The 27,602-nt window shown below is 41.3% G+C and overlaps 1 protein-coding gene across 7 annotated transcripts in view; it reads left to right on the forward strand.

Moving 5' to 3' along the window:
* Positions 1–757: 757 nt before the first annotated feature.
* The window catches only part of macrod2 (mono-ADP ribosylhydrolase 2), a 407,625-nt gene continuing 380,780 nt past the window's right edge, over positions 758–27,602 (forward strand). For all 7 annotated transcript variants that reach the window (XM_041947057.1, XM_041947058.1, XM_041947062.1 and 4 more), the window contains exons 1-3: positions 758–945; positions 4,807–4,908; positions 6,719–6,832. In XM_041947057.1, coding sequence (XP_041802991.1) covers positions 909–945; positions 4,807–4,908; positions 6,719–6,832 — 253 coding nt within the window. In that variant the 5' untranslated portion in view covers positions 758–908. The remainder of the gene's footprint in view (positions 946–4,806; positions 4,909–6,718; positions 6,833–27,602) is intronic.

A 27,602-nucleotide genomic window follows, 5' to 3' on the forward strand; every position in this document is an offset into this window, starting at 1 on the left:
TTACACAGCAATTATAGGACAAGGTCACAGCAATGCAAGATGCAAGCATATTATGAGCAGTTACTAAGATTATTATTATTATTATCATTATTAGATTTTCTATAGGCAATGAGGGGTTCAGTTTTTATGATCAGTAAAAGAAGGTTGCTGCTCTCTTTAGTAAGAGCTCCTCTTTGGTCATTTCAAATTCAGTATTTATTTCTTGGATCCATTTTGTGAGATTTTTTTTGACATACCACCTTTTAATGACAGGACTAATCAGAGTATGAGATTTAAATCGGCTAAAAGAGGAATTATATCAATAATGTCCAACATTACAAACTACTAGCCCACTTATATTATATTAGATGATTGTGCACCTGCATCCTACACTCTCTGCAGAGGGATTAAAATCTAAATCATAGTATTGCAAAACACGCTGTCGCACATAGACAAGAAAACAAACCTATGAAAAAGTGTTTATTTTTAAATATACAGGACCGTTTCCGTGCTAAGTTTACTCACAGTAACTAAAGTCGACTGCACTCTGGCGTTTACATCCAATTGGCCCGGCGTTACTAGCCAAACACCTCACACGCCAGGAGGCTGACCCGCCGGAAACAACCTACCCTGCCTTCCCAGTGCGCGGACCTTAGCTGAGTGACGTCCTAACCAGACCAATCGCACGCCCACTTCCCCGTTCCCGACAGCCAATCATTTGGCCAGGATTCGTACACATAATTTACGGCGCAATCACGATAGGTTGCGCCGACAGAGGTCCATAGAAATTTGACAGCTTCACAGGTGAGACAACCGTCCAGAGGCTGTTTCACTTTACATTTCGTTTTTTTCCCGGACCACTATTCACTGTGAGCCTGGGGTTGCCACAGTCAAAAAGCAACCATTCGAAGTCAAACCATTCCGGCAGCATGAGCAAAAAGAAAAAGGACTGGAGGACTGAAAAAGGTAAGGCTTGTTTTGGGGGGAATGAGGCTATCCTCATCTCCATGGCAGACAGCATGAATTCTAACCATGCCAGGAGATTGACAGCCACTCTTTGTGTCCTCTCTGTATTGCTGTGAGACTTCTTCATGCAGACTATTCGGTCATCCCATGCGGCGACTGTACAGATGTTATAATGATGTTGCGCCTCTCTTTGGCTACCGTAATAACATGTTTGACATTCGCAACAACACTGCTCACATAGTGCCTCTTTACAGCTAATTAGCTTACCTTTAAGATTCTCGCCGATTTTTTCCTCGGAGTTGTTATTTACCTGTTGGAGTACTCCTAACTAGCACACCCTACCTTCCACCTGTGTGATACACCAACAGTAGCTCACTGAGTTGCAAGCTTCCTTCCCTGCAACTAGATCTTCCTGCAGCCACACAGCAGTCACTCCGTAGTAACGCACATTAACCCAGTGTCTTATGGTTTAAAACGTGGTTGTCATTTGAAAGGTGCGTTTAATGCTAGCTAGGAAACTTGTCAATTTGGACCCCAAGTGCTTTTAGCTTCAGAGGCATGCGGGATGGACCTGTTGTGCACAAACAGGCAAGAGGCATGTGAGCTCTGCCATGATGTCATTCATGAGTTATTCATTTTCTGACACAGCAGAGCTTTTACCATGGTCGTCGTTTTGCGCTTGTGATAGCAGGTACAGCACAGGTGTCAGTAATCACTTTAATCAGTGCGGGCTCCATTCTGTTGATGCCACCTCCTCCATTTGTGCCACTGTGTGAGTATGCACAATCAGGGCCTTGCAATTAGTCAAATGGAACCAAATGGAATGCGGCCATCATTAATGATATTCCTTCCACCTGTGCTCCCTCCTGCTGTGACATGGGTGACTGTCTGTTGTGACAGAGGGGTGTGGAGAACTGCTTAAGAGCTTGGTAACGGAATGAGGGCTGCATGTGATCAGACTGGATCCCTAATATGACACTGGCTGAAGTGGACTACTGGTTCCAGCCCTGACCTCTGCTCAGCATGGATGTGACCTCAATTAACAGAAGCGAGGATTGTTTGTAATCACTGTTGATATTGTTGGCGGGTTTTTAATTTGAATTTCACGGTGATTAGTTTTTCTTGTGAAATGCTGCAGCTCAGTCAGCGTCGTAATGAGTCAAGCCTGCTGACTCACGCCTAATTTTTTGAAGTGTGTGGGAAAATTCTTATAATGGCTATTAAAATTCTCCGTGCAAGGTAATAATTAATCTTAGCTGGCCGTCTGCAGTTTGAGCAGGTAGCAGCACGGGATGAACATCAAAGTAAATCAGATTTCATATTCAGAGCGTATAGCCCTCTTGCTGAAATTGCTTTAAGAGGAGATCAAGCCAAGTCAAATTCTGAAAGAAATTTAAAAAACTTAAGGAACCTAATGTGATTGTTTTTTTAATAAATGGTATTTTTGACCCAGGACTAGTCTGTATTAGCTGGGGGAAATTGTAATAGTATGTAATATCAACAAGGATAAATAGGTGAGTCATGTTGGCACCTAAGGCAAAATCAGCCTTATTTGAAAATTGTTAAAAAACATGCAGATTTTCTATTTTGAAGTTGGAGGACGTAAACAAACCAAATAAGCAAACAGGAATACAAATAGCATTAAAAGACTACATAAAATGAGATGTTATGTGACAGGCAGTCACATCTCCTTTCGTTTTGTTATCACTTGAATTTGGTTCAGGGAGGTCGGCAGCATTACAGTGACTGGCCTTCCCATCCAGAACTCATCAAGGACAGAAGAATCATGCAGGACTGAGCATTGCTGATGCTCTGGCTCCAGTAACACAAACTTGTCGACACTCATATTTAATAAAGCACGTTTTGAGCCCACCCTGTTCTCTTCCAGGCATCCAGGCTAAGCTTTGGGATTCTTCGGTGACTAAAAGTTCAGCAGAGTGACGAAGGGCTTTAGTGTAGTCCAGAGAGCTTTGCTGTGTTCACCTCAGAACAGCCTTTTTATTCATCCATGTAGAATAAAAGCAGCCTTGGGAATGACAGGAGTGGGCAAGAGGGAGAGAAACTATATAAGGGATGGAACAGATATCCCCCACTGCAGAAATACCTTTAATGTAAGCCTGGCGTACTGCGGGGTGTTGCCAAAAGATGACTTATGGAACCTTGCATTTCCTACCAAAATATAGTCAGCCCCTGCTTGCTCAATATTTTAGGCTTTATTTGTGTCAGAGGCAAGTCCCATAACTCATAGTCCCTTTCAAAAAATAATACAGAGTTCCTATGATGTAGGGTAGTGTTGTATGCCAAGCATTAAATCCTAGACCTCACCATTTTGTTGTAAAAAGAGCCTAATATAGTAAACTATGATTCTCCTTTTGTGTAGTGTCATATCTCTTCCAGTTTGCTTAAACTCTTTTACAGAGGGGATGATTTAATTTACCAAAATCCACACTGTGTATTTACAAGATAAGATAAGATAAGACTTTATTGATCCCATGCTGGGGAAATTCATTTGTTACAACAACAGGAAAAAAAAAAGGAGAGGTAGATAAAGAACAAGTATCAGCTACAGAGGCTATGTACTATGTGACGAAGATTTCACAGTGAAGCACATAATTAGGGTGAAGCTTGTTTTGCTGAACAGCCCGGTGCTGTCTGGAGAAACAGTAGCAAGTTGAGGCTCTTATGCAGTCAGTGGAGATGAACAAGAGGACGCAAGCTGTGAGGGCCCAAGTGTGGTAGAGCAGCACAGAGGCTCAGAAGCAGCTGTGTGATTTACTGTCAGCCAGTTATTGTTAGACTTTGTTTTAAAACCATGCAAATGAATAGCAAAAAAGTGCTCTCACTTCTTGCATGCAGCTTAGATAGCTGGTAAATGTAGCTAGACCTAGATTTCAAGTAAGTTTCTCCATGTGCAGTACTTGTATCCCAGACAAACTGTGCGATTTAAATTCTTTGGCAAACTTTTAATAACAAAGTCACATAAGACAGCAGAGCAGCACGGAGCCAGAGCAAACAGGACAAACAGTTCAGAGTGCAATGAAGCTTGGGCAACAGGCTGACACAGTGCAGTGGTTCTCAGCTGACAGCCGGGGAGACACAAGAGTATGCGCATTTTCATTCCAGGCAATTCACACAAAACAGCCGGTTACACACACGAACACACTCACAGCCACATAAGAGAGACTAATGAGTGAAATCAAGTGGTGCTGAGGTGTCTGATTGGAACAGAACCTGCATTGTTTCGGGTCTCCATGGCACATGGCTGAGAACCCCTGGTCGAGTAAGTGGAGTGGACCGCCATTCAGTCACAGTACTTGTGTTCAAATGTCTTGCATGGCAAGCAGCGACCCTGCTGAGGTGTGTTTGAGCGCCACTCAGAATCCCCACCAGCTCCAGGGGTGCTCTGTTATTGCCGATCCTGCACTTTGACCCTGCGAGCTGAAAGGATTTGAATGCATGAAGCAGAATCACACAAGCAGAGATCACATCATATAAAGTTTAGAGAGTCAGGGAGGTGTGGAGCAGGACACGGCTGCTGCTGTTGATAATGATGATGATGATGATGATGATGATGATGGCCGTGCCAACTGAGCCGTGGAGGACGAGTCTGGAACAAACTGGGTGGTGGTCAGTTATAGGGAGGGCACTGGGAGGCAGTTTGCTGTGAGATTAATAGAAGAAAAGAAACAAGCAATTTAATTAATGGAGATTTAAGTGAAAAGTTTCTGGCTTTCACTGCAAATGAATGTTAAACTTGTTATTACTTCTCTGTGCCAGTACCACGTGTGTTTCCTTCTGTCTGATCTGTGTTATCCTTCAGTGGGACTTCTCTCTAAAATGAATGGCTACTTTCTTCCACAGATAGACTGCTCCGTCTAGATCGGGAGGAGAGACGCAAGGAGTATCGTCGTCAAGACTTTATATCTCTGGACAAGATCCCAACCTGGAGAGAGGAAAATAGATGTAAGAGAGGCATCTTATCATTTGAGATTATGAATGTTTTTTTAAATTGGGCATAGCTGATTAACTGACACATCATGGTGGTGTTTCCTGAGAAAGCACTTTAATTCTGCACACATGTATTTCTCAGTATGTTTGCATGATATGGGTAATGTTCACCTTTCATTAACAATAGCAAATATTTGTTTTTATCTATTTGCTGATATTTAAGCCAAAAATGTGATATTTAACTTTGCTTGGGAAAAGCTGATTTTCTAATGCTTGTTAAACAACACAGAAATGTGACATTGTTCACCGAGCCAATGTTGCCTTATAAGTTAGTGGAGAACAGAGCCTAAAGCTTGTATATCTCGAGTTAAATGAAACACAAGTGTTGTTATAAAGGGGAATGTATCAAAAAAAAGTCTTACCACAGAAAATCAATAAAGAAAACCCACAAGAGCCTACTTCTAAAATAAAGCTCTGTTTCTGTGACTTGTCAGCCAACGGTAACAGAGCTCTAAAACAGTGAAACAGCCCTGCGCCAATGAAGACCCAAGTCTTATAGGTTATAATATGTTGGGGAAGGTTAGTTTCAAAAGTACCAACACTATTCTTTAATAGTTTAATTAATAATACAAATCATAGCGAGTGAAGTTTCAAACTTACTCTTCTTAAAAGTAAGCTGTTGAAGTTTTCAGTCCCCGTCTTAACAACAACCGTTAGCATTATGGCTTGTGCCGTAATAGTGTTACAGGTTGGTTCTTGCAAACAACAAGCAAGTAGCAGCATGTTTTTGGCATTACATTCTGCAGATTCTTGGACATATTTCTACCCTTTAAATAACATGTTTTAGTAAGAATAAAGCAATTTGGTATAACCTGAAAACAATGTAATAATACTAATAACACAATAAGAAAGCAATAAGTGAATGACCCGATGTAAAGTAATTAGTGTAATTGGCTTAACATATGATATGAGTACTCTGATGTGTACATAATGCTGCATGTATTGTGCAGAATTACATAGTGGATGCAAATGAGAAGCTCACAAGTTTAATAACATAGTAGTAGTTTATGGTTGTGGCCATCTGCCTGACACTGATATAAAAGCAGCACAGACTACAATTGATGTTCAGTGAAGTGGGTAGAATGGCAACTTGTTTAGGAATACTTGGTGATGTGTGCTCATCCGCTGTGGTATTTCTCTCTACGTTAAATTAAACAAGGTATAATAACTTTTTATGGCTTTCGGGGGGGCTCTTTGCTGATATATTTTCCTTGAGAACCAAAATGAAACAGAACTGCTGATTCACAGCTTCTTGGTTGTTATCATTTCTTGGCTCAGCTCTTAGTTCAAGTTCTTAGAGGAAGTACACTCTACAAATAGTCACGGCTAAACTTGTCTGGCGTTGTATCCACAGAGCGTACTAGTTCATAAGACACGTTGCCATACATTGCATCACACTATATGAAAGAAGGTATAAAAATGATTACTTAAGAGTATGCAAATTTGGAATTCACATTTACAGTAAGTTAAACAGTACAGTTAAAACACTATCTGGAGTCTTGATAGTACAGTAAGTACAGTATTGTTGACTTTAATTACTTTAATTGTGTTTGTAATGTTTGTAATTTCTATCTCCTCAATCATCATCACATTTAACTGATGAGTTTGTCTTTTCAAGTCTGTCTGAGAACCATTCATGAGCCGCCTCTGTCTATTCAAGGGAACAACCAATGTGTGTATTTGTGAAGTGACACCTGTTATTTCATGTTTTGTCTGTCTTTAATTAAAACAATGAGTTGAAATTATCTTTGTTTTTTATTTTCAGCCAATGAGAAAGAGGAAGGGAAGGAGCTGACAGGTGGAGGAGGGCTGAGTGATAAAGTATCTCTCTACAAAGGAGATATTACGGTCTTGGAGGTGGATGCCATAGTCAATGCTGGTAAGGATCTGCACTTTGACCTCCGGGAGCGGTTGGATGGTGTTTGCTGCTTGAAGGCGGCTCAGCTGTTAAATTGTCCTTGGCTGCCCTCTGCTGTTACTATTCGGGAAGTGCTGGTTCTTGGGGCATTGCACAAGTGTTGTGTGTGATCGAGGCAAATGTTAAACAGGTCAGCTAGTCTCATTGATCTGACTTCTCATAGGCTGAAAATACAGTGACCATTTCGATTATGTTTTGACCTTTTAATGTTGTTTACAAATCCAGCTCTTTCTCATGCCTTGTGCTGCGAAACACACGGTTAGTGATGGAATGAATGTTGATTTAGTTTACCAGTACATTCACCTCATTTGTCATCATGGTGGCTTTTGTGTGCTGTAATGATTAGTGGTCATTCAATGCCGCTTTAAGGGAAAACTTGGTGAAGATTTGGTAGAGTGAGCGAAGGAGAGGATGTACAGTCAGAGAGGCTGAGCAGAAAAGCCTTTTTCAGAGATTCGCACTGCTGTTATGTAATTTTCTGCAGTCACAACCTACACACATAGTCAGAGGCGCTAAAAGATTGCTTTACCTGTTGCTTCTGCAGCTGATGTTCTGGACCATTTTGTAGCTATAGAGGTGATAGTCCCACACCGCAGCTGTACAGCAGCAGCATGATGTATATATGGTCCACTGTGGCTTTCTGCAGTTGCGTTTTTTAGCTTTTCTTAACACACACACACACACACACACATAGGCGCACACACACACACACATGCACATACATTGCAGTCAACTAAGCAGTGTGCATCTTGTGTGAAATTAATACTCTATAATTTATGCAAGATTAATAGATGTGAAAAACAGACTGCTCTGTTGGATAAGGCTAATGAATTTAATCTATTATGTAAATACCCATCCTGATGAGGATAAGGTGACATGACATTCTGAATCATCGTCAGCATCATGTAAAAAGACAAAGATGCGGTTTAGAAGACCTAACAGACCCCTGAAACAGACCAAAGTGTCGTGGCAGTTGTCTTGCTTTATCAACATTTTGATCTTTCCAAATCTAGCACTTGTAGCAGTTATTACAGCAATTCAAGCAGTTTGTTGTTGTTGTTGTTTGTGCTGAGGTTTGTGATAACTGCTCCATGTCTAAATTGCATTACTACATGGTATATATTTAAGATGTATGCAGGAGTCAGTGAGATCACACACTGTTGTTGTTGTGTGTATTCCTGTTGTAATACAGACTGACACACATGAAACCCTCTTTTTCTTGCAGGCTTTGTCATTCAGACTCAATATTTTAAATACGTCGAGGTTACGGCAGTGTTTCTATTAAGGACTAGAGAAATGGGGCACATGAGAATGGAAATGAGGAGATATTGCCTGTTTTTGTTTTTTTGAACTGTTCAATACTATTGTAGCAAAGGCAACCAGTTTACATCAGCAGTTAATGCTGCCAGACGTCCAGGCTCTGACTGAGATACATGTTGGCCAGGAGGCAATTCATTCTGTTTAGCAGGCTGTCAGAGGGTCTGAAAGCTTGGAGAAATTGCTGAAGCCTTTTATAATTTTCAGAAGGTCTCAGCAGGTCTCACTGATTCTCTATTCATACTGCACGAGCAGTGGTCTTGGTACTGGTGATTGCACTGATAGTGCTGGACTTTGTTGTCCAGTTCTGCTCAACAACAGAAGTATGTTGTGACTGGAAATTGTAATGTGAATTTAATGTTCCAGGACTTTCTTTTGTCATTGCTAACAGAAGGCTTTATTTTAAAGTATGCCATTGTGTTATAGAAATAACGGTCACACACCATGTATTAGTTGAACAGGCAGGACATGCCCTCGCTGAGTGGCTCTTGTCCAAATCTTGGTGAGTAACACAGTTCCGAGCATGTGAACAAACATTGCGGATGTTGGGCGACGTACATTGATAAGATCTTTGGATAGTTTGTTCAACCTCTTGCCTTTCATCTATTCACTGTTTCCAATCTCTAGCCTGCAGCACTTCCATTTTCTCATGCTGTTTTTCATTTAGGCTTGGCACCAGTTGACTGCTGTCCATAAGGTGTGGGGCTTTCTCAGCACTTTGAAAGTATTAGTCTGAAGGTTAATAAACTCAGAATGTCTTTTTCTCACAGAAGTCGAACATGAAGTGCAGGGATATTAATTAGGCAAATTGTAGTTAAATGTGAATTAGTGTGTCAAATGTATTGAAAGGAAGGAATACCTTTTCCACTCTTCACATATGAAGGCTACTTATAATACTTATAATTTTTTATGTGTTCAGTGGACATGAACTGACGGACAACCAGAGCAGGTTATCTATAAATATAATCCAGTGCTGGTCTACCAGCATGCAGACTCAAGACTGTTTGGTTCAGGCAATTCAGTATAATGAAACCTGGATCCAAATAAGCTGGGGCGCTGTGTAAAAAATACATAAAAACAGAATGCATTTGCAAACAAACTGTTTATGAAGTGTTCCTGAACCCATTTAGTAACTTCCTTTAACCCAGGCATCTCAAACCGGTTCCATAAAGGGCCGCGTGGCTGCAAGATTTCATTCCAACCAAGGAGGAACACACCAGGCTGGAATCAATTAATCAGCTGATCTCAGTCTTCAGCTGATAACTAAGTGATCCCTTGATGTTGATTGGTTGGCCTGATGTGCTCCTCCTGGGTTGGAATGAAAACCTGCAGCCACGCGGCCCTTTATGGAACCGGTTTGAGATGCCTGCTTTAACCAATCATGTGTTCACAAAGTGTTGAACCTCGCTCCATCCTTGATTGTGAACGACTGAGCTTTTCCAGGATGCTCCTTTCATACTCAATCATGATACTATCACCTGTTACCAATCAACCTGTTTACCTGTGGAATGATCCAAGCAGGTGTTTTCACACCATATCAAAACTTTCCCAGCATTTTGTTGCTCCTGTCCCAGCTTAGCATTTATCAGCTGCAGTTATTATTATTATTATTTTAGCATTAGCATTTTTGTTTTACACAGTGTCCCAATTTTTTTGGAATCAGGGTTGTAATGTTAATACTGTATGTGAGATGGAAAATAGTCTGTCAACTGTCAACCTCTTATCTTTAAGACTGCATTATTTTTTATGCTTTGGTTTTGGTTTTCGAAGTGATCAACTGTAGCTCATGGGAATGGACCCTGAGTCCAGAATGTCAACTTTTCACAACTGCAGTGATTCTAGCTTGTTTGCAGCTGGCATGTTGTTGTAACATTCTGAATGTGGTTTATAAGCCAAAATTTGAAAATTCATTTTTTGTCATGGTCTTGTCATGACAGCAGCCATATGTGGGTTGCAGAGGAGGAATGTCTGTAATTTCAGGGAACACAGGCCAGCTTGGTACTGCTGTTATGGTGGCTGCCTATCGCTTTTAGAGGGTGTCAAGTTGCTTTATGTCCTCCATTAAAGTTTAATTATTAGGCTCATTGAGTTTTTAATTCTTCCTTAATTCTGTTTGGCTGGTGGTTGGACAGGAGGTGCTCAAACTGTCACCTGGGGAGAGCGGGACAGGAGGGGCTCTGGGACAACTGGAAAACTGCAGGTGCAGAGGGTTGGATGGCCATATCATGACAAGGTGGGTTGGGCTGCAGAATCCAGCCCCAGCAGATGGCCTGCTCTTCAGAATGAGCCAGCATTGGCCTGCCACCGCTCTGCATAAAATGTTGTTAAACCCATACTCATGTTCCCTGTAACTCTCCTCCGGCTGTTTTTTAAGGGATGAAAGTGACAGGGAAGCATATGCATGACACACCCCTCAATAATGGATCTCATTTTTTACACAGCCCAATGTCTAGATTGCTTTTTAGATGCAAACAGTGACTGTTTTGTCCTGGGTGTTTATTCCCTGACTATGGAAGACTCTCTGCCCAGATATTTGTACAAAGTGCATTTTTCTCTCCGTGTTATGGCTGTGGAATGCTCGATATGCAAATGAAGATACTGTGTTGTTCTGTAATTTTGACAAATACCCAACAATTTCCCCGATCCTCTAGCAGCCCATGTCTTTGGCATATATTTTTTGGATTGTGTCAGACAATTGCAGATGGAAAAAGGAGACTATCATAGTTAATCAAGGCCTGATTCATAAAAAATTGCAGGGTTCACTAAAAGTTGAAAGGATGTTCAAACTGGGCTTTAGATTTAATGCATGTCATTACTGTTGCGTTTACATGGCAAACAGAAGATAATGTCTTCCATTTTTTGCCATCGTCTTTGTGCATGGAGTTCATGTGAGTGTCACCATCCCTCTCAGACCAGAATGAGGTCGTAAAGATAGCGGTGCGAAGTGGAGAGGACTTCTCTTATCATGATGACTGTGGTAATTATGCACAGGGGTTGACTCCTAATCCATTACCTGCTGTGAGCCTTTCCCATCTTTCTGTATTAGATCATTTTTTACAGGAGCCAATTTAGTGTGCACAGGGAATCTGGTTATGAACGCTATAAAGAACCTGAAGGGGTTGGGATGAGTGCGAGAAAGGCAATTGGTATTCAGTTGTATGGAGCAGCTCATACTGCAGTCACGAGAGGTTTGATGAGAGCAGTGACCCTCAGAGGGCAGAATACTATAATCCTGTGGAGATTGACTTTTGTAAGTTCTTTGATATGCTGTCGATTCAAACATTACTTGCCTGTGGTGTTGCTTGACAGACTTTGTTTACCTTCATGGTCATTCATTCATAATGTACAGTGCAGAAGGCTATATGCCCTGATCTTCACTGAACAGAAAACAATATTGTTCTGTTGTCAGAACAGGGTAACATGTAAAGGTGCATCTGTTTTATGCATTGTGGGTGCTGTCAGTCAAACCCTGACCAATTTATTAGTCAGTCCATGGACACAAGCTCACCCATTTGTTATGCCAGATGAGAATTACAGACAACACAGTTGGCTCTTAAATCTTGATCTAATTGTCTTTTCACAGTGTTTATTTATTGGTGTGAATGAAACTGATGCATGAAATGAATTATGCTATTAGGTTATTTGAGGTAAAACTTGAATAACAAGAACAAATAAAAAAATAAAAATCATCCAACATATTCATATACTTATGATAAACAGGTGCTACAAGCAAGCCCCCCCCCCCCCACAAAAACAAACAAACAAACAAACAAAAACTGCATATTATATTAGCAATGTGGTCGATTTGAATTGAAGGAGGAAAACTCTTTCTGTGTCTCTGAGAGTTGCTTTCTTTTAAGGGTGAGGTGTGGTGGTTGTGGTTCGTCCTTTTCTGCTTATTGAAAACCTCGGTAATTGTGGCAGCACAGCAACAGTGCACGATAGCAGTGTGTAATGTCCAGAGAATATTATATGCTTCTCTGAGTCACAAGCCTTAATGGAGAGCACTGCCTTATTTATTAGGGAATGACTCTCTGAGTGCTCTGGTAATATTTTAGCCTGCAAAGCAGAAGGCTTTCCAGAATGAAAAGTAGATGTGGCATTTTTATTCTCTCACTGAGTTCTGGGTCTATAGACAGACTCAAAACAGACAGACGATTCATTGTCACGCTTCCCAACTTTAGGGTTCTTTAAAGTTGTAGTATATGACAAGATATTATCCTTTTTTACTTTATGGAACCAATGCTCTCTTGTGAAATGTATTTGCTGTTTAAATCCTTATTTTACTGCATCTGTGTGAAGCATTGTTGGGACACTACATTTTAGCTGTTACTGAATAGGTTGTCTCAACAACACACTCAGATTAGACTGTGACATGGCATGCCAAAGAATGGTGTCGAATTTACAATTCACTTTTGACTTTTCCTTTTCGTTTAATGATTGATCAAGCCCATGGCTTTTGGTTTTGCTTCCTGCTGTTCGGGCGCCTTGTCAGCGTAGACTCTTCATTAGATTTTCTGTCAGGCCATGGATGTGCTGCACAACACAGCCCCTGGAGAGTCTGGCTCGATGGGTTTATCTGTCTCTCTGCAGATTCACACCCTGTGCCGTAACCTCCCTGAGTGATGCAGCCATGCTCCCAGCAATATGTCTGCAATTCAGAGTCTCTCACTCGCTCTGTTCTCTCTTTCACTCTGCTGCCAGTTGCATATACATGCAAGGACACACACACACACACACACACACACAGTACATTAGAAGCCATGGTTTAGGATTGGTAACTTCTTGAGCAAACTTGTGATTGTTGCACTGTCACACCAAGAATGAAAATCAATGCCCCTGGCTGAGAGAACTTGCTGCTCTGTTGAACAGTGAAATGATTCTGGTGAGTGGGTTGCATTGGGTCCTGCACTAAAAGGTCCAGTTAATCGCATCAGCTCCAAGAGAGATACAGCACAAGGACAGGGTTTTCCCCGCCATCAGGGTGTAAATGTGAACTGAGGTGGCAAACCAGCTGGCGAGCTTCCCCTCCTTCCGATTTCGGCTCGATTTCTCTCCTCCCGGTGTCCAGATTGCGAGAAGCCTCACAGCCGGCTTCAGTGTTCGGTCAACGTCAACGTTGTTTACCTAATCTCCGTGGCCTAAGAGGTGCCAACATGGCCAGATAGAAATAATTTTTCATGAGGTGTGGCTAATGGAAAGTAATCATGGGAATCTGTGCTGTCAGTGTGTATCCGGCCGGCACTTAGAGAAATGTCTCCCATTGCTTGGACTGCTAATGGTCTATGACCGTATTGAGTGTTTGGGAGAATGAGCCTCCCCTTCCTTCCGAGTCGCACGTTTTGTGACCGACCCCACACCGCCTTCTCTCTCTGTACGCTCACACTCACACCAAGTGATGTTTAGGCCATGAAACTGACTCCGTGTCTTTGGAGACAGTTCCCAGGGCTCACGAAGAGGTCCATCATTCAAGTCAGGTCCTCACTTGTCCCCCTGTGGACAGAGGACTTAAGCCATCGTTGTCAAGGTCAGAAAGTCGCTGTTTGTATCCCTGTTTTACTTCCCATCCCCTTCCTCTCCACTCTGTTCCACCACCCTCCTCCCTGTCCAGAAATAAACATTTCAAACACCCTGCCTCGTGCTGCATACACGCCAGATCTCATCCATCAGGCTTGTTAGTAATTGAGAGGGTGTTCAGATGGGACCGTGGGGAGACTTCCCCTCATCACCCTCTGTTTCTCTTTTCCTTTGTCCCACACAAGTGAGGTTAGGATCTTTCAAAGGAGTAATAACTGTAGAGGTCATTTATCTAACATGGAAGAGAAAATAGGTAGTGAAAAACAGATATGCATATTTCTGTTAGTGAAGATACACATATTGTTGATTCAAGAATGGTCTTAGCAATAAACAAAAATCTTTGTGAAAAAACAAGAACATATTGCTTTCTGAGTGGGTTCTTCAGATGGTGGTTGCAAAACGACTCGTCTTACACCTACAAATGCAGGCCTGTGTGTGTGGTAGGTGGAGATGAAAAAAAATGTTTGGAGTGGGATGAAGCAGGCAACGCTTTCATTTAACAGGTAACACAGCAGGCCGACCAGCAGATGAATGGATCCAGTGCTCAGAAAGCTTGTGTGTGTTTTGACCTGTAGGGGGCACTGTGGCTCCACCTAAGCATAGCTGACATCTGATGGCAGAGTGAGTTTGAGAAGCGGGATGACTGGGCTGGTTCTGCATTTCAGATGGATAAATCGCTTTCTTTTTTTTCCTGCTTCCCCTTCACAGATGCTTCTTTAGAACGGTTTGAGGTGACGGGTGGAAACTCCAGATTTTCAGCGTCTGCTTCTTCAATATCCTAGAAAAATGTCCAATATTGTGGAAAACGGAACGCAATTTTGGACCGAAATGAAACCGCTTAAAAAAAAGAAGAAATGCAGATTTTCAAGCCTGGTACATTGTTTCAAATGGTACACTATATAAGCATAGAGGATGGGAGAGTGTGGCTGCCCACTTAAGCTGAGATGTGGAGATACAACATGAGTGCAGTTGTGTAGTTGTATGCACAAAAGAAGGAGTGGGTTATTTCATCTGTAAGGGAATGTGGGGAGATGCTGGGTCAGACTCTTTACTGGCAGAGTGAAGCACGGGTGAAAGGACAGGGTTGGAGAAATCAACCCCTGACTGCTGACTGTTTCTCTGCACCATCCCCAGGCAGCGTGCCCTGCATGGTCACCAGCAGGCGATTCACTGGCCCTCACAATGCCCCTCTTTGAACGCCAGTTCATTCTCCCTTCTCCTGTCCCCCACCATGCTTTCCTCAGTTCTCTCATTTTAGTTTCAGTTTGTCTCAGTTTATCTCCAGTCCCGCGAAGACTGTAAACCCTTGCGGAAACAAACAAATGCAAGCCATGTACACAGAGAGCCCGGAAAAGTGCTCACCTTAGCAGAAATACTGATGAGCTACTTGGTTACAGGTCTGCAGTGGCAAGGTTTTCTATAATGGCTTCCTATGTGTAATGGCCAGGTAACGGTAATGGCATAGATAATGAGCAACATAATGTTGCAAGTAAGTATAGGAATGTAAAGCGAGGGTGTTTTCTTTGATGGATGTCATTTTCTTTCACCAGTCACTCCGTTTGATCATTTAGTGCTTGAGCATCACAGTCCCTGTTTTCTTCAGAGGGGACGTAGTGGTTCAAATAAATTCATTCTACATCTAAAATATGTAGTCGTGTTGTAGCAGAAATAAAATAATCCAATGCAATACTGTGACTAAGTCTCTGTCAAAATTTCACCTAGAGTATGCACGCTTAATGGAGATCTGAAATTGTGTCCTTTCCACTATTTTACTGTTTGCTAAACAGAAAAATCACTCCATATAAGAGGGCCTCTAAGCAACTGAAATGAAAGACTGCGATGTTTGCTGAGTAGCTTTAAATGAGAATACAATTCTTATAACCCAGGGCAGTTCATTCAATATTTGTGAGCATGTACAAGTTTCTCTCAAAGCGGAGGAACCAGAGGCCGTGTTCATAAAAATAGCTCTCAACTGGCCATTTGCATGCATTTTAAGATAACTGAGCTTTCTCTCCTAGTTTTAAAAGTTTTGCTTGAGAGTAATTCTCAAAGGAATCTGGCATTGTTTCATTCACCAGTCCTCCTAAGGCGAAGACTTCTTTCTAACTAAGCAATTAGGCAGTAAATATAAGAGGAGATGCCATTTTGCTCCTAAACTACAAGATTTTTCTCTGAAAGAATTTTTAAGATGTTAGCTGGAAGTACTCAAGCATGTACTTAACATTTCAGCAGTGTAACAATTATGATACTCAGGCGCCTTTAGTTGATGTGGTTAACTGGAGAGAACGTTAGTATTTATTTTCTCTAATCCAAGATTCATCCGTCTCATAAATCTAAATTCAGCCAAATGTTCAGCTCGTAACAAAGTTTCCTTTCACTGTTTTCAGACTTAATTTGAGGAGTTTAGCAGCTCAGTGGCCATCCACTGTTCTATCTTTGTGCATAATCAAGCATAGTCCTTGTTTAAACAACATAGGAAGATGTGCTAAGAGTGCGAATGGTTACCTTAAACAACTGCATTCATTTCAAAAAGCATTTGGTTTTTCAACATATATTGTAAAGGATATTTCTTAAAGAAATAGACACTTCATTGGATGCATGTATAAACCGAAGCGTCATGCAGAATCAGGAAAAGGGTAACTGGAACACCACCACTACTATCTGTGCTGCCACCAGTTCGAGTACAAGCGTTCCTAGTTGCATTTTTTTGCTGCTAATTTGTCAAAAATGTGTTTTTGTGTGCATGGATATGCTCTTATTATTTATATTGAAAATCATATATATCCAAATGCTAATTGAAATTAATTGTTTTCTAAGTTGCCAGGTACAAATGATAGATAAGCATTTAATGATATTAAGACACATTATTTTTTTAAGAGAAATATTTGTGTTTGGTTTTGCTTGGTCTGCCAAACACAATGGCTGCATCTTTAAACATTCGCTAATCCTAAATATTTCTGTGACTGCTAAAAGTTAGACTATGAAGCTACTTTTAATAGGACCTTAGAATGAATATTAGAGTCGACATTGTGTTTGTGTCTGCTGCTTGACATAATATGATGTCAGCCATCAGCACTCTGTTAAAATGTGAAACCCAATGTGCCGGAGAAATGTATAGACTACGAATATTTTTAGACTCTTTATACCCAAATTATGCTTTATGGCAGCACAAGCAGCACCGAACCAGAAAACATACACATTATCCTAGAGAACCACTCTGAGGTACTTTCAGAGAGAGCTTTTCCATCTTCTATAATGAACCTGGTTCACATCTGCAGCCTTCCCTAGATTAAAACAATTAAGTTGTAAATTCAAAAACAATACATTAAAATTTGTTGTAATGCTTTTAAAAGCTAGTTGACAAACACAAAAAGCTCCTAGCTGTAATTCTAATAGAAAGTAGACTAGCAGTAAGTAAAACATGCTGACAGTCTGTGTTTTTTACGCTGTTACATGTTATGGTGTTGGAGAAGTTTTACAACATGTCACTGCGCTGAACTGACCTGTGATGATGTTTTAATTGAACACGCTCTATCTCCTGCACAGTCATAATGAAAAGACTTTGCCGGCAAATGCGCTGAACTCCGGCAATCAGCAGCAGCTCTCAGGGGCTCCCTGCTGCACAGTTGTTGCCCTCGTGTATGGTAATGAAGCACCGACTGGACGTCCTGATGAAATGGATTTCCCTTCTGTTGACACAAGTGATTGTGTGGTTACTGTTGGGCTTAGGGAATGTGGACTCATTATAGACAAAGACCTTCGTTCAGCGGAATGGTAATAGAAACGAGGCTAGGTTCTGTTGGCTATGATGAACGGTAAGCTTTATGTGAAATGTCTGGGAGATATGAGTCTATTAGGCATGATGGAGTTATTATTTTTAAAGGTCTTACAGCTTACAAGCCAGTGTTTGATGTAACTACCCTGCAAACAATGAGTACTAATGAACTCCATCAGTTTCCCAAAAGCAGAACCCATTTGGGCTCATTTATGACAAAATGATCACAACACTGGTTATTGCAGACTTTGTTAGGAGACGTTGCTGTATACTGGAGGATTTTATTTCTTCAGTCGGTCATTGAAGACAGTTATTAGGGTAACGACCCATCGCGTACTGAGAATATTCAGTCAGTTGCTTGACATTTCAAACTGTGTAGCAAACTCCCCAGAAGAACAAAGTGATTTTAGGTTAACTCAAGAAGTTAGATCAGGTCGTATTCCCATAAGAGGGTGCTGCATGGGATAAGAGGAGAACAAGGGGAGCGGCAGTGAGTGAAGAGGTGGTTAATGCAGCAGGGTTCAGAGGGTTGCTTCTATAGACCAGTTATAGACAAGCTGATGATTTGTTGTGATGTACAGGGGGAGAGCAGTGAGACCTGACTTGGAGGTAGTGCGACCTCAAACAAACTGCATTTGTTTAACCTCGCTCAGCTGTGGAGCTATAATGGGATGATGGCTTCTGCCATTAGCATGATGAAATGGACAAATAAGTGACTTTAGTGAAACGCACTCAAGTAAGGGGCTGCAATTTGATTGGCCTTTGATGCTTCAGTTGGCTATGGCAACAATTTAATCTCTTTAATAGAATCTTTGTCCCCCGTCCGTGCACAAACAAAGCAGATTAAGGTTCCCAATAAGGCGAAGACTGCGCGGGCTTTGTGATGGAACCAAATCCCTGATACTGTGGGTGGCATTGGGGTTTTTTCCTGTGGGCAGACGCAGGCGAGAAACTCCCTCAACACAGAGCCAAAGCTCCACTTCTGTTCAATTGTGCTCATCTTGCTTTATTCAATTTCTTTAACCAGGGTTAAAACCTTGGATCTGTTTTATGTGGAGACCCCACCAGGACAACAATAGCATATAATATATCATATTAGGTTATGGAGAGAATGATGGAATATGGCATATGGCATCGTGTACAACACATGAAACATACAAGTCATTTATAAACAGGTAAATTTAGGCATATTACCTTGTCTGCAGAGCGTTGAAATGTCTCTGTACTAAAAGCCATATCTAGGTTAGCGCATTATTGTGTTGTGCTTCAGCATGACGGTGAAGCTAATTATATCTTGAGCGGCTGAAACTGTGGTTGTTGTAAATAGTGAGCGCCAAAGCAGTTTCCACACAGTCCTTTCTTTGATTTGAGCTCTAAGGAAGCGATCCTTCATCCCCTTTTCTTGCCTCTCCTGCCATTAGCCAGTGTTGGTTGATTTAAAAGAAATAATTTGCTGCGGATGGATGTGGAGTAGGAAAAAGTAAAGGAGTAAAAGGTTTCTCATCTCAGGTGAGGAGGGAGGATAAGAAGGAGAGCGATATGAGGAAGCTACTACAGACAGGAGACTCAGACGAGGTTGTTGTGTACTCTCCGCAGATTTAATTTCCCATGTTCCCTTGATAATCAGGCACCACATGGCCATCCTCCAGCCATCACAGTCCCCCAGGGGCTGTGCCGCACTGTTGATGAAACACATCACATCGCAGTTGATATATAGGTGCGTCTATAGCGGTGGTGGAGAAGACAGAACAAGTTAGCTCGTTACTGTAATGTGGAGGTTTGGAATACTTTTTTAATTGCCCCTTTCATCGCAGGATAGCTGTTCAGAAAGTAAGTCCAAATGGACACAAGACAGGAGCTCAGATGCTCCGATTTTAGCCGTGTTTCCATCAATATGTTTTCACGTGCATTGTGAAGTATCACACTCAAAAAGGTTGACGGAAATGGCAAAATTCATAACAACTTCCTCACTTTCATCAAAAGATTTTGCCTTTTCACAGAAGAGGTAATGTGCTTAATGGGAGATGGAAGCACATTTTCCGAATACGCTCTGGTGCGAACATTTAGCTCACGTGACTGATCAGCTGTTTCCACTGCGAGAGGAGAGGAAGTCGAAGAAGCTTTTTCTGACCTCCTATCATTATTCTCTTGTAGTCGTCCAGGGCGACTGCTTTTGTTTCTTCTTTTTCTTTTTCTTTGAGGTTTATTGGCGGTTGGCAAACTACTGGTTTTGTTCATGAGTGATCCGCGGGCATCAGAAAACCGTTCAGTCTTGCCTAAAAAGCCTTGTTGTCAAAGCTAAAAAGAAAATAACAAAGCAGAATTATTACTTTAGCCTTTAATGTCATGATTTAGGCTGGTGCCTCTTTAGTAAGCATTTTATGGGATCTCTGCTCTAATGAGCTTCCTTACTTGTCTCTGCTGTTTTAAGTGCAACGTTATTGTTTGACTATTATAGACAACTGTAGCTCAAAGAAGATGCAGGGTTGGGAAGGTGACAAATGAGCTCCTCTATAAAAGGGTGGAATGCATTATACAACATTACAGTCAGTGTCTAATTGTTCAGTCAGTTAAAAGTTCTCACCTTTTCCTAAAGGGACCTTTTCAGTGAATGAGTAAACTGACGACCACTGAGTCAGTGATGTATTTTATAGATATTTCAGATTATATTCAGTGTATAACAATAACAGTACAGAACAACTGAAACTGTACACTTAACCCCAATAGTGAACACAATAACTACTGGATGAATTTGAAGCAGCTCATTTCCTGTGAATATTGCATCAGAGATATTCCTGATGTGTGTTTCGAACTTTTTATACAATTCCCTGTTTGTATTTTTATTTTTTTATTTTGTTTTTAGCCATCATGCATACTTAATAGGCCTCTTTTTAGACAAATTGGGTGTTTTCTTTTTTAGCTTTGGTTGCTTAACGGTGTTCTTTTCCAATGCAGGACGAGGCTGCTCAGCAGAGAGTAAATATAGATTGTGTTCAGGTCTTCACTGAGCCCTTAAATAATCTAAATGTTATAAATAACAATTTCACAGAAATGAATCAAATGCTGAGATTTAGGCCGACAGTATTTTTAAAAATCAAGATCCCATGATGCTTTGGCATCCCCTCGTGGGAGTCGGGACCCCCAGGTTGGGGACCAGTGCAATAAGATAAAGTTACTGCAGGCACTCTTTCCACATTTATAGCTGCAGGTTAGTCATACAGTTAGTTATCACTGCACCCACAGTTCACACTATGCCAAAAATGTTTTCACGAAGACTACAAAAACAACTTATCACAGTTTATGCCTGGGAGACAATATCATAACCCTTCCAGCATGATTTCAAACACTCATCACAAACAGCAATTACTTCTCCTGTAAAATCTTCTATTTTACCACTGTCTGTAGTCTCTGTTAATATCACTAATTGGCATCTCACTGTACTTTCTGAAGTACTCCTGAATTACATATTGACATATAACCGCTGAAAAAATACAGACCACAGGGCAAAACATTCGACCTACCTTGTGTTGAGGAAAGTAACTTTTTGGAGTCAACCATCTGATGCAAGGCATTACACTTTGTTACAGACCAGCATATTTAGGAGGGTATATGAGAGTTGCCTGCCCTTTGAGGTGGTCCCCTCTTACTCAAATCATCTTATAGGTTACTTCAGTCATGGAGTCAGTTTGTAGTCTTAAATTAGCCAACAGATTAGCACTGCAATCAGGCTACTTTGGCACTATTGTTGTTGTATGTGATTCACTTATATTCGGATTCTTTTCTAATATCATGCTCACTAATGCATGTAAATGTGTGTGGACAAAACACGACTATAAGCATGGAAAAACAACCACAGAGTGGAATCTCTGTCACGTTGTCCACAACAACTGACCATTAAAAGTTTCAGTTAAGTTTTGCTGTATGGCTCTTTTATTGGATTGTGTTACAAGTACTGTAGTAACTCAGTGTACATACCACTTCATTCCATTCACTGCAGAAGTGTCAGAGTAATGTGGACAGTAGCGTGTGATTTGTGAGGGTGTTTTACACTACACGGCAACACTAGTGTGTTCACTGGGTACAGCAACACAGCGATTTCCATTTAGAAGACAACTCAATTAACTGTGGGCCAATTAATGTTGCCTGTGCGGCTGAAATTAATGAACAGGCATGTCAGCGCAGGCCAGCAGGATGGAAGGAGAAGCAGAAGGTCAGGCGGTGTTTTCATTGATGGTTTTGTCCCGCTTGATGCTTCGTCCATTGATTATTCGTAAGCAGGATGTGTCGAAAGGGGAATCTAAAACAGAGCAAAATTAGACTTGAGAAAGACAAAGTGAGGTCAATATGTCTGTGATACAAAAAGGTAAATGTAGCGTAGGCGTCAGTTAATCAGTGCATTCAGAACAGATGTGCTTCTGTTTCTGTTGAATGTATCATCAACTCGTTCTGAGTGACAACAGAAGGGAAAGATGGATGAGAAGAGCACGTCACATATCAACCCTATCTTTTTACCATTAATAAATAGTAACTTTGCTCATAGGCTAGGTGTGTGAAGAAGCAGGATTCCACAGTTTGCCTGAGGCAGCTGCTAACTTAAAGACAACTCTTGTGTGAGATTCTACAAGTATAATAAAAGTGAGAAGTAGATTTTGTGTCTTGGGACACAATCACTTTTTGTGAATTTGCTGATCTCGTAAATTCTTGATTTGAAAAAGGAAAAAAAAAAAAACTCGCTGTAAGAAGCGAAGTTTGACTGACTGCATGGGCTATTCCCCAAATGAGAGCCCTGGCTTTGAATGCCTTAAACTCTGCAGATGATGAAGTAGACCTGAAGTGGACAAAAAACAACAGTCAGAGTTGAGAGGCAAGTTGATGCTGTCAGCTGGCAGACAATTGATGTGATTCAAAACAATGAGTTAAGTCCAGGGTCCCTTTGTGGCAAGTCGGTACAGCCTAGATTCAAAATGTGAAACAAAGTTAGAGTTGTGGGATGCTGTCAGGACACCATTGTTTTGGAGCAGATAATGTAATGCTTGCTGTTTGCCATAATAAGACCAGTTTAATTCAGTTTTTTTATTCTAAATGTCTTGGAACAGACTTTCTCTCGCGAAGAAGCAAACTGTAAACAAACAAACTGTCCAACAGAAAGAGGGCAAAATGATGTTTACCCATCCTCAGACAATTTGGCACCCCAAAACGAAGATTTTTTCATTGTTTTGCTAGACTCGTGCAAGTTGGCTTCAAATCGTCGATCATTTGTTTAGCAGAGTTCTCTCAAGCTGTGCAAACACACCCAGTGCCACTTTGTAGTTGCAACCGGGGAGATCTCGTGTTTGTCCCAAAAATCCATGTGTGTATGTTTCAGGTTTGGAAGTGTTAAGAAGCCAAGTAAAGCATGAGGAGTGCATTGCCTCCCTCTGAGAGCTTCATTATGGTAAACTAGGTTTAGACTTTCACTCTAAACACCAGCTGGCGTCTCAATCACAACCGTCTGCTGTGGTATGTCAACATATTCAGATATTAACACTTTCTTTATATGACGGTTTCATTCCGGTTTTGTGGCTAAGACAAGAAAAGCCTGCTATAGAGAATGACATTTAATCAGCTTTACAGGTGTTGTTAATGAGAAGTTTATAGTTTGTAAACTGCTGTGTTGTTACATGATTTAGCTTTACAGCAATCTGTTTGGATGCACAGTCACAGTCAAGTCTATTCCTCATTTACTCATGGCTTTTCATATGGCTGCCCCAAACCAAGAACTACTACTAGTAGTCGCTGCACGCTTCTGATAATTTCATTATTTAAATGTATATTTTTGCAGCAGCAGAAAATGGTTTTTGTTCCTCGGCTGAGAAAGAATGTTTGAAGTCACATTGTTCACACTCGTGCTGCATGACAGAAAAGTACAACACCGTAATAACGAGCCTTTAAAACACGCATTTTAAATGCATGCACAAAGCGAAACAAGCCTCCTGTTAGCCACAATGCTAACGACAAAAGCAGTAATGATTCTGAATTTGTTGGAACAGCGAGCAAGGAGACTGAACGTGTGAGCATTTGATTTATTTTATACATCACACAAGTTCGATATGTATCCTTACTACTTACCTACTTATTTTCACTTTAACCCTTCCTCTCAAATCTCTTAGCTGTTCTCCTCTGTGAAGAACGTGCTGAATAGCCTTGTCCTTGTTTGATACATGTTCGTCTCTCATAGTAGGGTGCTAAAGGTGTGGAGTGAAGAAACATGGGCACACATTATTTTTCAGGCACATTCCCAGGTTCCTGCAAGCAGGGAGTTGATGGAGAGGTCTTGAAAACCTGCGTGCCTGGAGATTAATCATCATAAAAGACAACCGGCCTGTGCTTTATACTGCCAAATGGCGCATGGGAGAATTTATTCACACACCCCCCCCCCCCAACTGAAATGTGGGTTTGGTGCGTTATGTTAAAAGTTATGTTAAAACTTACAACAAAGGAATATGTTGGCATCTCACACCAGTAGTCTCAGAGGCCAAGAAGCACACATTCACACATGCCCACACAACGTTTTGTGCACAGGCAAACATTAGGGTCAGGTCTGGGCTTCATTAGGGAAATGCACTCAATTGCAATTAGTGGTAAACATATTCTTCCGTGCACTTACCCTCTGATTGCATTGTTATTGCACAAAGACAAGATAGATGGCTGTAAATTTGACGCCGTGTACTTTTTCAATTAGCAAAGTTTTCTGGGCCTGTGACTATGTGTCCCACGGGCACGGTCCGTGAAGCAGACAGGCTGAAAAGAGAAAAAGTTAGGTCTGAATTCATTAACAATTAGCCTAACTCAGAGCACATTGGATGTTACAAATGAAGATTGGATAGTACAAACGGAGGATTTTGTGGTTTCTCCCAGTCTTTTTAGGACCAAATTCGCCAACTCGCAATATGACCCACCTTCAAGCCCGAATAATTTAATATACAGGCTTGTCCTTCAAGAGACTGCAGTGCGGTGGCAAATCTCTTTTTGACAAATGTGACATAATTATTTAATCTTCCAGAGCATGGGAAGCAAAAGGCATTCAATATAAAGCATTTTTAGCAGTGGCAGTGCTAATAAAACCATTTGTTGTAGTAGTGGTGGCACGACAGGAGATTTTGCCCATTCATTTGTACATTTATGACTGTGAGGCAGTGTCCTCCCAGTCAGGGCCACGGCAAGAGCCCAGGAGGCGGAAGATGAATACCTGATAGCTACACTCCCCAGACATTACTAAATGAGCAAACTGGCAGTTTACAGCTACCTCTCAACGTAACCTGCATGTTTTATAGATGAGAAGAATCTGACTAACTGTCAGAGAATGAAAGCTCCTCTCAGGATGGTACCATAATGGCCTTTCAGTAAAATGAGACAGGGCTTTATGGGTGTTTATCATTGCACATTTCACCAACTTTCTTTTACGGCCCAAAAGGAGATGGCAACAAAGCTTGAGAGAACCCTGAAGCTTTTATTTCATTAGCCAATACGTCAGATTGATCAGGGAGCACGAGGAATGTTCCGGTGCTTTATTATTCAGTTGGCAATTAAAGCGAGAGCACTACAGTAAAAAGATCAAGTAAATACCTACTGGTGTCTGCTAACTGCTCCATTCCCCACAGGACTTTTAATGTTATGCTGGTTTCAGTGCTGTTTGCGTGTTCGTGATGGGGAGTGTGGGTGCCTTTCTATTTATATTGTGTTTATGAACCCTGTCACTCCTCTCTTTACTTTACTTTGCAATTACTAGCGATAAGCAGCAATATTAGTGTGCAAGCCGCATTGGTTTTTAAAGGGTGATGCTAATAAAATTGTTTTTGACAAAATTCAAATATGGCCAGAGCTTTGTGTCAGTAATTGAAATCTTCTAATTTGACTACTTGCATGATGAATATGTAGATTTTGTCCCTGAGTTGTTTTCTTGTCAGGGTGGAAAAACGGGAGCTGCATCAAACCTTGAGACAGAACTCTGCAGAGCTCCGTCAATCAAACTAATGAAATTCTTTTATAGTTAGGACCTTCTTAACATAGGGTGGTTTTAAAAAGATTTTTCTTTTTTTGCAAAAATATGATACACCAATTACAGTGAATAATTGTTTTTTAAGGTTTCCAATGCAATGTAGGAACAGTATATAAAAATAAGAATGCGTAAAGCATCTTTTCATAATTTACAAAAGCGATTTAGCCTCACATACTGACCCTCTCTGTCTCAGAAAACAGTGCAGGAATGATCCAAACGTCACAGAAGACATGATCCCAAGTTTTCTGCCAAATCGCAAGGTTTCACCACATTTGTCTCCTTACCACTGGGAGGTCATCATGAGCTCATATGCCTGAGAAGTGCTGAATTAGCTTTGAGTGGACAAAGATGGAGACTCGCAAGGAATTAGCAAGCAGGTAGAACAAAGGGGCTTACTTGGAAGCTAACTGGGCTCATCAGTTTTCCCAATTAGTTGGCTGCTTGGAGACGGCGACTGAAACGACTTTGGCAAAGAGGTTTTATTGCAGTGACTTGGATGGCCAAGAAGGTGGAGTCTGACTTCCTATATTATCGGATTCTGGTGCAAGAAAAGCATAATCAGTAATCAGTTTGATGGTATTCCAGCAAAAGCATCAAACCATATACCACATTGAAAGAAGGTTCACTCTTCTAATTGCTAATGTCGTATGCCAGAGTTTTCATTTCAGGGCTCAACTCTGCTTTCTAGCTTTTCTTTTAAACACTTCGCTGTTATCAGAAATTACCAACCTTTTAGGCAGTTCAGCCCAGCATCCGTCTCAACGCCAGTGGTCATATTGCGTGTGAAGACTGAGATTTGTATCAACATCAGTCCGTCACTGTTGTCTCAGAGTCAGTTGTGAGAGGGCAGGTGTCACACGCCTGTGATACAGACCAGGCACCGCAGGGAGAAAGACGAGAGCTGCTGGCCCTCTTATTGCCTCACAAATGCCTCAGGCCATCAAGCAAACATGCACCCCAGCCCCTCCTCGTCACAGTAACTCAATAGCTCTCTCCACACCACCCCTCAATGTCTCAACACCTTTCCAAGGTTGAAAAATGCCTCACACCAGTTAGCTCCCCTGGATGTTGACCCGGCAGCGCAGGTCGTCACTCTGAGACAAAGAGATTCTTATCAACCCGGTCTCCATCTCCTCACCCACCTCCATCCCCTGCCCCTCACACGGTGAGCCAAGACTTCTCTGAAACCTAATATCAGTGATATCATCAAGGTGCTTCTTTACCCCTCTCTGAGGATTGAGAGAGGTGTTGTGAAAAAATACAATCAGGCACTTGGCTGACGGAGGGTGCCTCCAGGGAGCGTCGGTCAGTTTGGTGCCATTAAGCAATCTGTAATACAAGACTGCGAGAGTGTGTGTGTGAGAGAGAGAGGCAGGCAGACACACAGAGAGAGAGTATTGTGAATGAAGAGGTTAATGCTCCATAACTCATTTTCCTCTTTTCTCCCCCCAGTAATTCAGCAGCATGGAGAAATTACAAGCTGCCCTCCTGCTAAATCCATTATGTTTCTCATTGAAACTGTTGAAACTGCACTTTTAGTCTAATCTTAGCTTTCCCACTTTATTTTTAAAGCAAAAAAAAAAGAAAAATAGTGATGGATATGTGCATGTTCCACATGAAATTTCCCAAAGTGAATTAGGCGAAGGCGTGTATATTTTACAAAATGCACATGTCCTTCATTAGTGGCAATCTTGTTTTGCTCGCTGTATTTGGCATAAGGATCAGTTTCAAAGATACAGTATTCCTGTACATGAGTAAATAAGGTTGTCTGAATGTTACCATGGTAATCAGATTGTGCTGATTTTAAAACCCACCAGTGATTGGGCTAAAGTGTTTACATGCCTCAGTATGCCAGATAATAACCCAGCTCTTATGATCAGGCTTCTGGCAGCTGGGATATGATCTTAAATGGCTTATTATAAACAGGACATGATGGTTGGTATACGTGAGCATCCTAAATATTATAGAAACTCTGCCTCGCATTTAAATGTGTCCACCAACGCTTCAATTAAATTGCATATTTA

The sequence above is a fragment of the Chelmon rostratus genome, chromosome 11 (genome assembly GCF_017976325.1).
Source record: "Chelmon rostratus isolate fCheRos1 chromosome 11, fCheRos1.pri, whole genome shotgun sequence".
Lineage (NCBI taxonomy): Eukaryota > Metazoa > Chordata > Actinopteri > Chaetodontiformes > Chaetodontidae > Chelmon > Chelmon rostratus.